Consider the following 12,115-nt stretch of genomic DNA (forward strand, 5'->3'; position numbering starts at 1 on the left):
AGAAAACACTTGCACAATGTCAGGGCTTAATGGTATGCAGGTGTCCATCAACCCTGAGCTGGTATTAGATGGGTACCTCAGCTATAACAACCAATTCTAAAGTCACTCAGACTTTGAGAAAGCTGCAGTCAAAAAGCAAAGGAAACCAGATGGGCTCCATCAACCTGACTCAGATAAACAGCAGCTGACACCTAGGTGGATGGCAAATGACTCAAATAAGGTCATGTGGCTCAGTCGTGTCTTTTAATTCTAAATAACAGAAAAGGAAAGGGCTAATGGGCCATGGGACATGGCAGAAAGGGGGTGTTGTCAGATGGATCAGGGGTTCAATGCACAGCACCTGACCAACTATGTGGCCTTGAGCCTGACTGGAAAGAGACGGGAAATGAGCATTGTTATTAACAACTCTGGGCCTCCGTTTCCTCATCTGTAAAATGGGTTTAAGAATACCTACTTTGTAGAATTCATGTGACGAACAAATGAGTGTGTTGTGAGGGGGGCAGTGCATAGCTGGTGGATTAAATTAAAATATGCAGATCATGACCTGCTGAATGAGGAGACACGAGGCACCCACATGGGATAGGCAGACAGCTCCTTCAGCATCCCAGCTCCCACCCTGGGGAAGTGGAGACCCAGGGTCATTTCAATACGCTCACACAAAGATAATAAACTCATGAGATTTATTGCTCACAGTTCCCAGAGACGTGTTGAGGGTGTGCAGTGAAATGAGGGAAGGGCAGTCCTCTGTCTCAGGTCTCAAGCGAGCAGGAGAGAGAGCAGGGTAGCAAGTACCAGCTTCTGATAAGGTGGTTGGGGCAAAGGTCACTTACATCTTGTGGGCTTGACCCCCAAGTGGTTATTTTAAAAAGGTGCTCTGCGAAAAGTAAAGTGGGAACTTATGGCTGGAAATCCTAAGCTTGAGGTTCTTATCTGCATGTCCATGGGTGTGAGCAGGATTGCCAGGCTGCAAATTGCCTGGGCAGCAACTTGAAAGAGCTCTTTTCTCATCAGAGGGGGATGGAAATTTAAATCCAGAGGCTCTTCCAACCCTGAAAATGCAACCAACACATCTCCTCTGGGCATGGTCCTCCAGTGGCTCCCACACTCCTCACCACCCAACATTAGAAAAGCTAACCACCTAAGTTCCCACAAGGTCAGCTCAGTCCGACTTACTTATGTCCAGAGGCAGGGTGAAACAATGAAGACCACACTCCAGGAGAGGAGGCTACCCAGACTCAACTGAGAGACCTAGTCTAGAAGAGACCATGCTCCTCAGATCCCATCCTGCCCAACAGCTGAGTGGTCACCAGACCAGGCACTTTCAGTGAGTGGTTCCTATCTTTCCAACAAAGACACCTGCTGGTCTTCTGCTGTGAATGGATCCAGAAGCCACCAAGTGGGATTCCTCTCTGCCCCATGTTTCAGCACAAACATTCAACTGAAAGCAAGTCAAGGACATGCACGGGGGCCTCTGTGCAACAGACTTGGATCTTGGCCTATAAAAGCTGTTAGCCAACCAGGAGCAGAGCCTCCTGAAGACCAGGTAGGATCACCCTGGGAACCTGGGCCTGCTCTTTCATGGAAATGTCCTCAGGGACAGGTGGTCAACTGACCTAGTAGTCCTTGACATCTCTTGCCACTTCCAAATACTCTGATTCAGGGTTCATTTAGCTTCTGTAGTAGCGTAAGCATTGATGTCCACCAACAGAGTAAGCATTGATGTCTACAGTAGAGTAGTAAGTGCTGATTAGAGGAAAGTACTCCCTCCCTCCCTCACGCTCAGTCCAAGCCCCCAGTGGAACAGATCCCGTCCTCCACCCCAAGGTTGACCTGGAACGTAGGCCTGGTTGGTCAAAGCATTCCACTCTCTAGGCTGTGGCAACTAGACACACTACTCAGCAAGCCCACAGGGCCATTGAGCTATGGTGTGGTTTCTTCTGGGATGGCTGAGAATGAGGCATGGGACTCTGGAGAGTGTGAATATGGAGCTGCTCAGGGCCACCATATGCAGAGCGGAAGGGGCCATCCATGCAGCAGAGCACAGAATGGAAGAAAGAAGAGAAGGCAGCTCATCAGCTTGTTTGAATTCCTGGATTAAGTGATACCTGATTTATCCCCAGAATTCATAGCTACCAATACATTCTTTCTCTGATTTAGGCCAATTTGAGCTGGTTCTGTGTCTTAAAACGGAAACAGTTCTTGCTAACACATCTTCAGCCCCTTTGGCCCCTTTGACTCCAAGAGCTCCAGAGCTCCCCCATCAGGTGGCTCTGGGCTGTCTTCATCTGCCATGAGGTTCCAACCACTACAGAAAACCTATCCACTCTGTCCTAACTCTTCCAGTCCAGAGAGTTGAAACTCTGAGTTCAGAGGCAGAGGAACAGAGGGGAAAAAGTCACTGTGTACCCAGAGGAGAAGGACAACAGGTTCTCCACCTCCACCCAGCAGTCTGGAACAGCAGAGCCCCATCCTTTGAGCTAGATTTGAGAGCCCATGGGATTGCACAGAATGTGTCCCTCTTTCATTCCAAGGCCAGCCAAGTGGACACTCCTGCTACCCACAGCCTAGACCAGCCTGAACTCTCCCTCAGGGAAGCCAGAGCAACCTTCACATGACCATTCACTCTCAGATGACTGCTGCTGATCGTCAGCTCATGTTTTCCCAATGGTGAACAGGAACAGAGCACCACCTTCCCTCCAAACCTGTCTCTCCTATTGCTCTCCCTCCAGACATCAGAAGCATGCATTCTACATTTCTGGAACCTGAAGCAAGAAGGACATAGCAACCTTGACGCCCTCCCTAGCCCCACTCAACATCACCTCCATCACAACAGAGAGCCCTGCTGGGAAACCAGATGGTGGTGGAATGCATTAGTCTTGGGACGAAAAATGGTCACAACCCCTTTAGAAAATGAACCATGGTGTCCAGAATCCTTGTGGAGCAGGGAAAGTGCAAACAGCCCATATCTAAGGTACTAAGCACTCCATGGAAACCATCCTCCATGTGGTGCCAAGTCACTGGGACTCCCAGGTCCTCCAGCCGCTTCTTGTACAACAGCGAGTCATCCCGGAGAAAGTCAAACTCACAGCTCACAATGAATGTTTCGGGGAGCTGGGACACGACTTCATCTTCTGCAATCAGGGGTGAGTTCATGAAATCCAGCGCAAGTCTTGTCTCCAGATAGGCAGCCTCATTCAAGGGCACAGAGGTCGGTTGGCAGGTTCCCTTCTTAAACCTCTCTGGGATGTTTTCTGCACCCAACCACTTTCTATATTTTTCCCAGAATTCAGCAGGCAAATGGGCGCCTTTCAGGATAGTGCTTTTCCAGGAGGGGTTGATGTCCAGGAAAGCACTCCAACAGTAGAAGGCAAAGTCTTGGCTGGCCATGGGGACATTCTTGTTCTGCTGATGGGAGGGGAACTGGAAATGCACAGCCTGGAGACTGGCGTAGATCAGGATCTGAGCACGGATCTTGGGGAGATCTGGACAGCCCAAAAATCTTTGACAGATTACCGTTGCCATCCCCCCTCCCACACTGTCCCCACAGAGCACGACCCGATCTGGGTCCACCCCGTACGTGTTCAGGGACTTTAGGAAGTGGGTCGTAGCTGCAATGCAGTCTCTTAGCGCCACAGGGAACTTATGGTGGGGCAACTTGCGGTATCTAAAAAAGAATCAAGGAACACGGTTTACACTCAGCTCCCTAGCAAAACCAAACCTGTGTCTAGCATCCTTTAGGCCAAATTTCTTCCATTAAGTTCTCTTTCTGAAGCCCGAGCAGGTGAAGTGAAGGTATGTGGCTTGAAAGACGTGATGGACATGAAGTCCACCGTGTCTGGCGTATAGGCTCAGTGAGTGGTGGCTGCTATTCCCTCTGTCTCAGTGCCCCTTTGGGGGATAGACAATGACCACAAGAGCCCTCAACAATTTAGCAATTACCAACAAACCCCATCTTTCTGTACCAACCTGCTGGTGCATCCTTGACACACGTGTCCCCTCACTTACGTTCCTTTATGAGCATCTCCAGCTTTGCCTGGGTTTCAATTCTAACTAATCCTGCCAAGCTCGCGGGTTTTGTGGGAGGATCTTGTAGATGTAAATACCGCCTGAGACCAGCAGTTAACCTGTGGGTCTCCTCCAGGTCAGCCGTGTCCACTCTGGGCCATTTCTGCCCTGCAGGTGAGCCACGCGAGTCCCTGGTCTCCATGCTCAGGTTGCTGTCATGCAAGCACACCAGCCCAGCATGCTAGACCTCCCCATTTTTCAAGAGATTCCAGAAATCTGGGTGTTGTGAGAAATGTTACCACTTCAAACGTTAAAAATATAAAACTATTGGGGCACCTGGGTGGCTCAGTGTGTTAAGCCGCTGCCTTCGGCTCAGGTCATGATCCCAGGTCCTGGGTTCAAGCCCCACGTCGGGCTTTCTGCTCAGCAGAGAGCCTGCTTCCTCCTCTCTGTCTGCCTGCCTCTCTGCCTACTTGTGATTTCTCTCTGTCAAATAAATACATAAAATCTTTAAAAAATAAATAAATAAATAAATAAATAAATAAATAAAACTATTCTATGGGATCAACAAATTTTTGCCAACTGTTTCCATTCCGATGCCTATTTTTAAGCTGTCCTGAGTTCAGGCTGGGACAGCAATGTTTCAACTCTAAAACCTTATCTTCCTTGGATTCATAAACTAATTTTCTTGTAGAGAGTTGCTGGTATAATAGACCGGCGATGTCTTTGTTCAGCATGACCAGAGCTATAAGGCGTATCGTGGCCAACGCCTGAATCGAGAATTCCCCAAGGCAGAAAATATCTCACAGCTGAGAATTATAAAGTGACTGGTTTCTCTGGGTTCCCCCTTCTTCATCCAGGACCGATTTTTGTATTTTTCACTCTCAGTCAACCAGTTGTGCTGCAAGGAAGCTGGGAAATTTTTTCTTGCTAAGACCCCAGCAAATGGCATTTCTTTATGGCACCTGCATTTAAACAAAGCTGCTGGAAAGATTAGTCCGGAGAAACCACACGGCTCCCGTGGGATGTTGTGTCAGGCCGTGGGGGCGGGAGGTCTCACCTGCCCCATGTCCACCAAGCCCTCTTTGAGGTTCCAAACTAGGAGGTCGACTCTCCAAGACCAGATAGGAGAGAGTGGCTTTTTAATCCTTCTCCGTTCCTTTGACAGATCTCACCAGGGTGGACCCCCCCACCTCGGGAGCGCTTGGGAATGCTATGGCAATGTCTGCCCTCATCTGGTATACCACGTGGGGCACCATAGCATTGTGTGGAAGGAGGTGCTGAGTGTCTGGAACATGCCAGGCTCTTTGGCCCGGTGAAGCACTTTCCACCCAACGGGGCTCATGCGCGCAAAGCCCTGCACCTGATCTGCTCGACAAAGGCCCCTCCCCACACAGCTTCCAGGCGACAGCCTGCACGGGATGCCGGAGGGCCGCCCGCAGGAAGGAGTGCCGTTCTCTGCCTCTCTCTCTCTCTGTCTCTTTCCTTTCCTCCCCTCAGGGTTGCTCAGAGCCCATCCCGTGCCCCAGTGTCCTGGTATCCCAGCATCATTTTGTCTCCCCGCCTCCCACGCCATCACCCAGCACCACCTCCTCGTTCCCGTGCTCACCCAACTGCTAGAACCACTGAGTCACTTTCCTTGGACAAACGACAGCATATGGCATAGTGGGTTCCTAGAAAATAAAACGTTTTTAACATTCACTAGGACAGTTAGTGGTTTCCTTTGGCAGCTGTCACCACGGGCTGCCCCTTCTCTCTGACAACCACCATGGACAGAGAGTTGGGGTTGATCCTAATGGGCCTTTGCAGACTTTCTTCTAGCTGCGGAGAAGCCTTCCTCCTCCGCTTGCTAGAATTTCTCCTTGGACGTCCTGTCTGAACAACTTCCTCTAAGATCCCCTCTTTCCCCGTGGTTTCTGCAATTCATTCAAAACATCTGAGATGCTGGGGCGCCTGGGTGGCTCAGTGGGTTAAAGCCTCTGCCTTCGGCTCGGGTCATGATCCCAGGATCCTGGGATCAAGCCCCGCATCTGGGCTCTCTGCTCAGCGGGGAGCCTGCTTCCCTTCCTCTCTCTCTGCCTGCCTCTCTGCCTACTTGTGATCTCTGTCTGTCAAATAAGTAGATAAAATCTTTTTAAAAAAAAGTTTAAAAAATGGGCACAACGATAACAACAGGGCTGTGCGGGGGTTAATGAGATGATGCGCATGAAGGGTCTCTACAGTGCCTGCAGTGTAAATATTAATTACTAATAATATTATTTAATACCCATTGACTGTTAAGCCATTCATTACGCAGACGGAACCCAAACCATGGCTGCAGAAATCCCTTATTTTCCCGAGGCTACCACTGTGGGCTTCTGCCTTTCCAGGGTTTAGAAGGCAGGGCTGAAACCAAATAAAATTGTTTTTCCCCTTAAATTCTTGGGGCACCTGTGTGGGGGAGGTTAAGATAATAAAATTGTCTCAATTTTGAGGTTTTTTCCTCTCATTAACTCTCCTCAAATTTTTGATTCTCCTGTCTGTACCGGAATTTGTCTCAGGAAATATCTGGCCCGAAACAAAATGTTGTGTCTCTGGGTTTTTTTGTTTGTCTGTTTGTTTTTTCACTTTTTAAAAAACTCCTTATTTCCAACTAAATAGAGATGGTAGTTGTAGAACATTGTTAGTGTAGTAAATGCCACTGAATCGTACTGTTGAAAGCAGCTAATTTGGGGAGCCTGGGTGGCTCAGTGGGTTAAGCATCTGCCTTTGGTTCAGATCACGATCCCAGGGTCCTAGGATCAAGTCCTGCATCAGGATCCCTGCTGAGCAGGGAGTCTGCTTGTCACTCTGCCTCTGCCTCTCCCCCTCCCCTGCTTGTGCTCTATCAAATAAATTAATAAGATCTTAAAAAATAAAGTGGGTAATTTTATGTTGTGTGAATTTCATGTATATACATATATATACATAGATTATACACATAAGTAAATACATAAATATGTATGTGTGTGTATGTATATATACATATATATATTTTTTTCCCCCATATTTGGGTCTCCTCACTTCCAGAAAGAGATCCAAACATTCCATATCTTTGCTGCCAGCCCGATCTGGGCCCCACTACCTCTCTGGCCGTGCTCTGTCCTGTAGCAGCTTACAGACTCCAGGACAGTGATGGGAGAGCCCCGTGTTGCTGGAAGGCAGGTGCCCCCCTGCTCTGCTCTGAGGCTTTCCTACTGGGTCTGAGGGAAGGACTCTTACTCAGGCTCCCCATGACTATCCCGCCGCCGTGGTAGAACACGATGCCAGGCCTGAGGGTACAGGAGGACACCTTGGGCTGGTACAGCTTCACAGGGATCGTCCCGTAGTAGAGGTCTGTGACCACGACATCCGGATCCTCCTTGAGTGGCACTAGATCATGCACAAAACGGACAAACTGAGGCATAGAGCAGATTCTCAGTCTCTCAAAAATCATCCCCTGTTGGTGAGAGAAGAGGAAATGAGGTGTGAAGGGTTTCAGTGTGCAGCACAGTGGAGTCCTGCCACTGCCCGTGGCCCCCAACGGGGTGGTCAAGGGCAGGCTGAGTCATAGTCCTGCTCCACCGCGTGTGCCCCCATGACCCTGCCGTAGATCCAGCCTACCTCGGTCCACCTACACCGCCCCTTCCTCCTCTCTCCCCAGGACCTGATACCCAGCCCCATAAACCAGGCTTCTGGCCACCCCACGAGGGTCCCTCTAACCCAGAACACCCACCCCCATGGCCTGGACATGACCTCTCTTCCCAAAGATGCCGTCCCGGACCAGCCTAGCCAACATGGCCATTCCAAGAATTAGTTGCTATTAGGACTTGATAATGACATTGTGGTTATGTTTTTTAAAAGGTGGGGGGTAAAGATACAAATTTAGCGATCTGAAGGGGTGCCTACACCCCGATGTTTATAACAGCAATGTCCACAAACTATGGGAAGAGCCCCGATGTCCATCGACAGGTGAATGGATAAAGAAGATGTGGTCTATATACACAATGGAATACTGTGCAGCCATCGAAAAATGAAATCTTGCCATTTGCAACCACATGACAACCACAACTAGAGGGTATTATGCTGAGCAAAATAAGTCTGTCTGAGAATTATCATACGATCTTACATGCAAAATTTAAGAAACAACAGAGGATCGTAGGGAAAGGGAGGAAAAAAAAAAAAAACAAGACGAAATCAGAGAGGGAGACAAACCATAAGAGACCCTTAATCAGGAAACAAACTGAGGGTTGCTGGTGAGGGGGCATGGGGTAACAGGGTCACATTAAGCAGGGCACTGGGTATGATATAAGACTGATGAATCATGGATCTCTATCTCTGAAATTGATAATACCACTATATGGCCAATAATCGAACTTACATTTTTAAAAGGATACAAAGTAAAAAAATAAAATAAAAATAAATAAAAGGTGAGGGGTTCTTGTCTTTTAGAGATACATACTGAAGCTTTTTGGATAAATATAATACCCAAGATCTGCTTCCTAGGAAACGGGAAGGGGGAAAAGTTAGGGTCATGGGAGCAACAAGGTTGGCCGGGAGTCGGCAGTCAGTGCTGGGGGGCTGGGGTGGTAGGGTATTCTGTCTCCTATGTCTGGGAGTCGGCATAACAAGCCGTAAAAGTAAACAAAGTGGGCTCTTTCCCAGGCACCCTCTTTCCAGCGGCCTGGAAAGAGGACCTTGAGATGCCTGTGGACCTTGAGACAGAATATTTCCAACACATAGAGTAAAATACATGGGATTACCAAGGAAACCAATTTCTTTTCAATTATAGTTATCAAAACAGGGAGGTACACAGGCCAAGTAATAATGCACGTGCTTCCTTATTAGCACACCAAGTAGCAAGACCCAGTGGCTGGATTAACACTATCATAACTTCAGAGAAGCGAGGCCTGCACACAGGTTTTTGCAATATCTGCAAGAAATGTCATCCGCTCTGAAAACAGCTGGCATACGCCTTGGTGACAAACCCCGGGTTCTGCTGTCACAACTGTGGTTTGTCCCCTTCATCCCTAATGGAAGGAAATACCACTTTTCCTTTAGAGGCGAGGGGAAATGGAATGGTTTTTACCTCCCCCCAAATTCAGGGACTCTGCCTTCTGTCGCCGTTGCAGATTCAGGGAACCCCGGATTCAGAAGCCCCGTGGTTCCCTCCTGCCCTGTTCCACTTTCTTCATATCACTTGTCACTGTGTAAATCAATTAATTTCTAGTGAGTTTGCTTGTTTCTCACTGTCTCCCCATGGACATTTCCGTGACAGTTTGAGCATCCTGAAGTCAGACACTCTCTGGGACTTCCTTCCTCTCACCCGTCAGTGATCCCAGAGCTAGGAACTGGGGGATGACATATAGGAGTCACAAGACACCTCTTCATAGAAAAAAACCAAATCAGCAAATAGCAGTAAGGCTAATACTTAACGAGGGCTTCCTCTGCCCCAGGCATCATCAGCCGCACTCAGGATGGCTTACCTCCTGAGAGCCCATGCTACAGAGTCTAGACTGTTATTCCCCATCTTTTGCAGATGAGGAAACTGAGTCACCATATCTGGGAACCAGGACTACCAGACTGTGAGAGTCAAGGGCAGGAAAGCCACAGGAGAAATCACTGGGTTTTGTGAAAGCTGAACTTGAAGGTAGGAAACCTTCAGCCTGAGGGTGCTTCTCCAGGACGGATCCCTCATGAGAACAGGGGCTTGCAATTAACTTTCCATTATGTAAGAGACTCAACACTTCTATGTGTTTAATTCATCATCCCTCTGGAAAAGCACCACCAATCCGCATGCGCAACTTGGTCTCCCCATGACCCATTTATATCTGTTTTATTAAACTCACACACCAGGAATAACGATCAAAATCTGATTATATTCCATAAACAGTTTTCCATCTCTCAAAATTAACAAAATATATCTCTAAAGTCACATTCTGTAGTTTTGCTAATTTACTAAGTTAGCACTAATTACTAATTGGCCGCATATCTCTTTATTGTTGGCTGCTGCTAGCTAGCAGGTAGGTAGTGATGGGGGCTCGTTCCTCACTTCACAGAATCACGCCGTGCGCTGTGAAGAAAGTAAGTTGGAAGGCAGGAAAGCGGGACTAGAGCAGGGCATTTTCCCCCATTAATGGAGGATGTAAGTCATTTTATCATTTCCTGGCTATGAGCCCACTGCTGCTTGAGCAACACCAGGAAGAGGTTGGGAACCTCATGACTAATACGTTACATATTAGCCTCCACGGCTGTGATAGTAGCATTAATGCAACCACAATCCTCCGAAGGGTGTTTTCCCAACTCCCTCCTTCAGCCTCCGGAAGACAGGACAAATAAAACACACCACTCACCCATGTCACCAACAGCTCGAAAATACAGTGCAGGACCCGCAGTTTCATGGGGTGGCCGATGGCGGCAGGGATTTCCGCAGTGAGGAAATGTTTGCAGACAACCCACAGCCCAACCCCCATGGAGAACACGCAGGCTGCCTGGAGAAGAAGCAGGACCGGGACTGCCATCGTGCTGTTTCAACACGGAAGAGAGAGAGAGGAGGCTGTGCTCAGGGCGGGCCACTCAGGACAGGGTTTGGAGCCTGCCACCTTCCTCCACTTATATACCACACCCTGCCCTCCCATCTCCCCATCTCCCCAGCACTGGCCAGGCCAGGTGAGTCACAGACTCAGGTGAGGACGCAGTTCTAGGACAGCGCCCATGCACAGGAGAAAGAGGTTCATGCAGCCTGACTCAGCTAGAAATGAGGGCTCCAAACTTCCAGCTTAGATCCTGAGGCACTGCTACTAGAAACGGCCCTAGAGACATCCCCATGGACATCACAAACACCATTTCCTCCAACTGTGCTTGGGACAACCCCCCAATTCCACTCTGGCCACACTTGCCATTCCTTAGTCTACCAAGGAGGCCCCAGGGCCTTTGCACTTGCTATTCTCTGTGCAACCTTGTTCCCCCAGACAATGACTGAGCTCAACCCCTCCCCTACTGCAGGTCTCTTCAAATGTCACTTTCTGAGTGAGGCTGTGCCTGGCCACCTTATTTTAAAGTATAACTCCCCACCAGGATCCCTATGCTCATCCCACCCCTACACTCCCACCCCTGACACTTACTTACTTTGTTTTCTTGGCCTTTATTATCACTGGAAATACCACACACTTTACTTATTCCTTTATTGTCTGTGACATGTCACCTCTGTGAGCACTGAATTTTTGTTTTGTTCCTTGTTTTATCCTCAGAGGCTAGACCAGGGTCTGGTACTTCATAGGGGTTCAGCAAATGTCTGTTGAATGAAGAAACGAATGAATAGATAAGCTTTGTCCTTTTCATCAAAAAGCAGGAAACATTGCGCTTACCTGCCTTTTCAGGTAAGGTCAGAGATTGATGTCAGTGTTCAAAATCTTCCCTAATGACAAAGTCTCACATCTGGGGTAAGAATGATGATGTCTGTCATCTCTCCCACCTCTCCTGCGGTGGTGCCAGAACAGCGGTCCTCAACAGGGAGAATTCCACACACACACACCGCCCCCCCCCGCCCCCGCCCGCCGGAGATATCTGGCAACACCTAGAGGCATCTTTTGTTGTCACAACCCAGCGAGGGCTGGGGGCTGGGACTGGTGTCTCAAGGGCAGGTGTCAGCAGTGTTGCTCAAGGTCCTGCAAGGCACACGCGACCCGCACAATGAGAAGGTTCCTGGTCCAACAGGTCAAGAGTGCCCACGATGAAAGCCCTGCATTAGTGAGATTTGGATTTGAAGCCAGCGTTCTCATCATGAACGAGCTACTTACACTCGCTGAGCCTCAACTCCCAAGTTGGTAAGATTGGGATGATAATAATCGTCCCTCCATGTAGTTTCAGGGTGTGGTAGAACATATGAACCAATGAAGTAGAACATATTTATTGAACCCAATGAAGTAGAACATATTTATTGGCTTTTGGGGTTTTTAAATTTATTTATTGTATAAATAATTATATGTATAGTGTATAAATAAATAATATATATAAATATTATAAATAAATATTATAAAATAAATATTATATTATAAACAAATATTATTGTATAAACAAATATTGGATAAATAGATATTATATTATTGTATAA

The 12,115-nt window shown here is 48.2% G+C and overlaps 1 protein-coding gene across 1 annotated transcript; it reads right to left on the reverse strand.

Moving 5' to 3' along the window:
* Nucleotides 1–924: 924 nt before the first annotated feature.
* On the reverse strand, nt 925–10,583 carry LOC111154923 (arylacetamide deacetylase like 3). The gene is made up of 4 exons (XM_022514879.1): nt 10,356–10,583; nt 7,246–7,462; nt 5,615–5,678; nt 925–3,664 (listed from the first exon to the last, which is right to left on the reverse strand). The coding sequence occupies exons 1-4, from the start codon at nt 10,521–10,523 to the stop codon at nt 2,893–2,895; spliced, it is 1,221 nt and encodes a 406-aa protein (XP_022370587.1). The 5' UTR covers nt 10,524–10,583; the 3' UTR covers nt 925–2,892.
* Between the last annotated feature and the right edge of the window lie 1,532 nt (nt 10,584–12,115).

This window comes from Enhydra lutris, unplaced genomic scaffold, assembly GCF_002288905.1.
Source record: "Enhydra lutris kenyoni isolate GAN:26980312 unplaced genomic scaffold, ASM228890v2 scaffoldscaffold38, whole genome shotgun sequence".
NCBI classification, from domain to species: domain Eukaryota; kingdom Metazoa; phylum Chordata; class Mammalia; order Carnivora; family Mustelidae; genus Enhydra; species Enhydra lutris.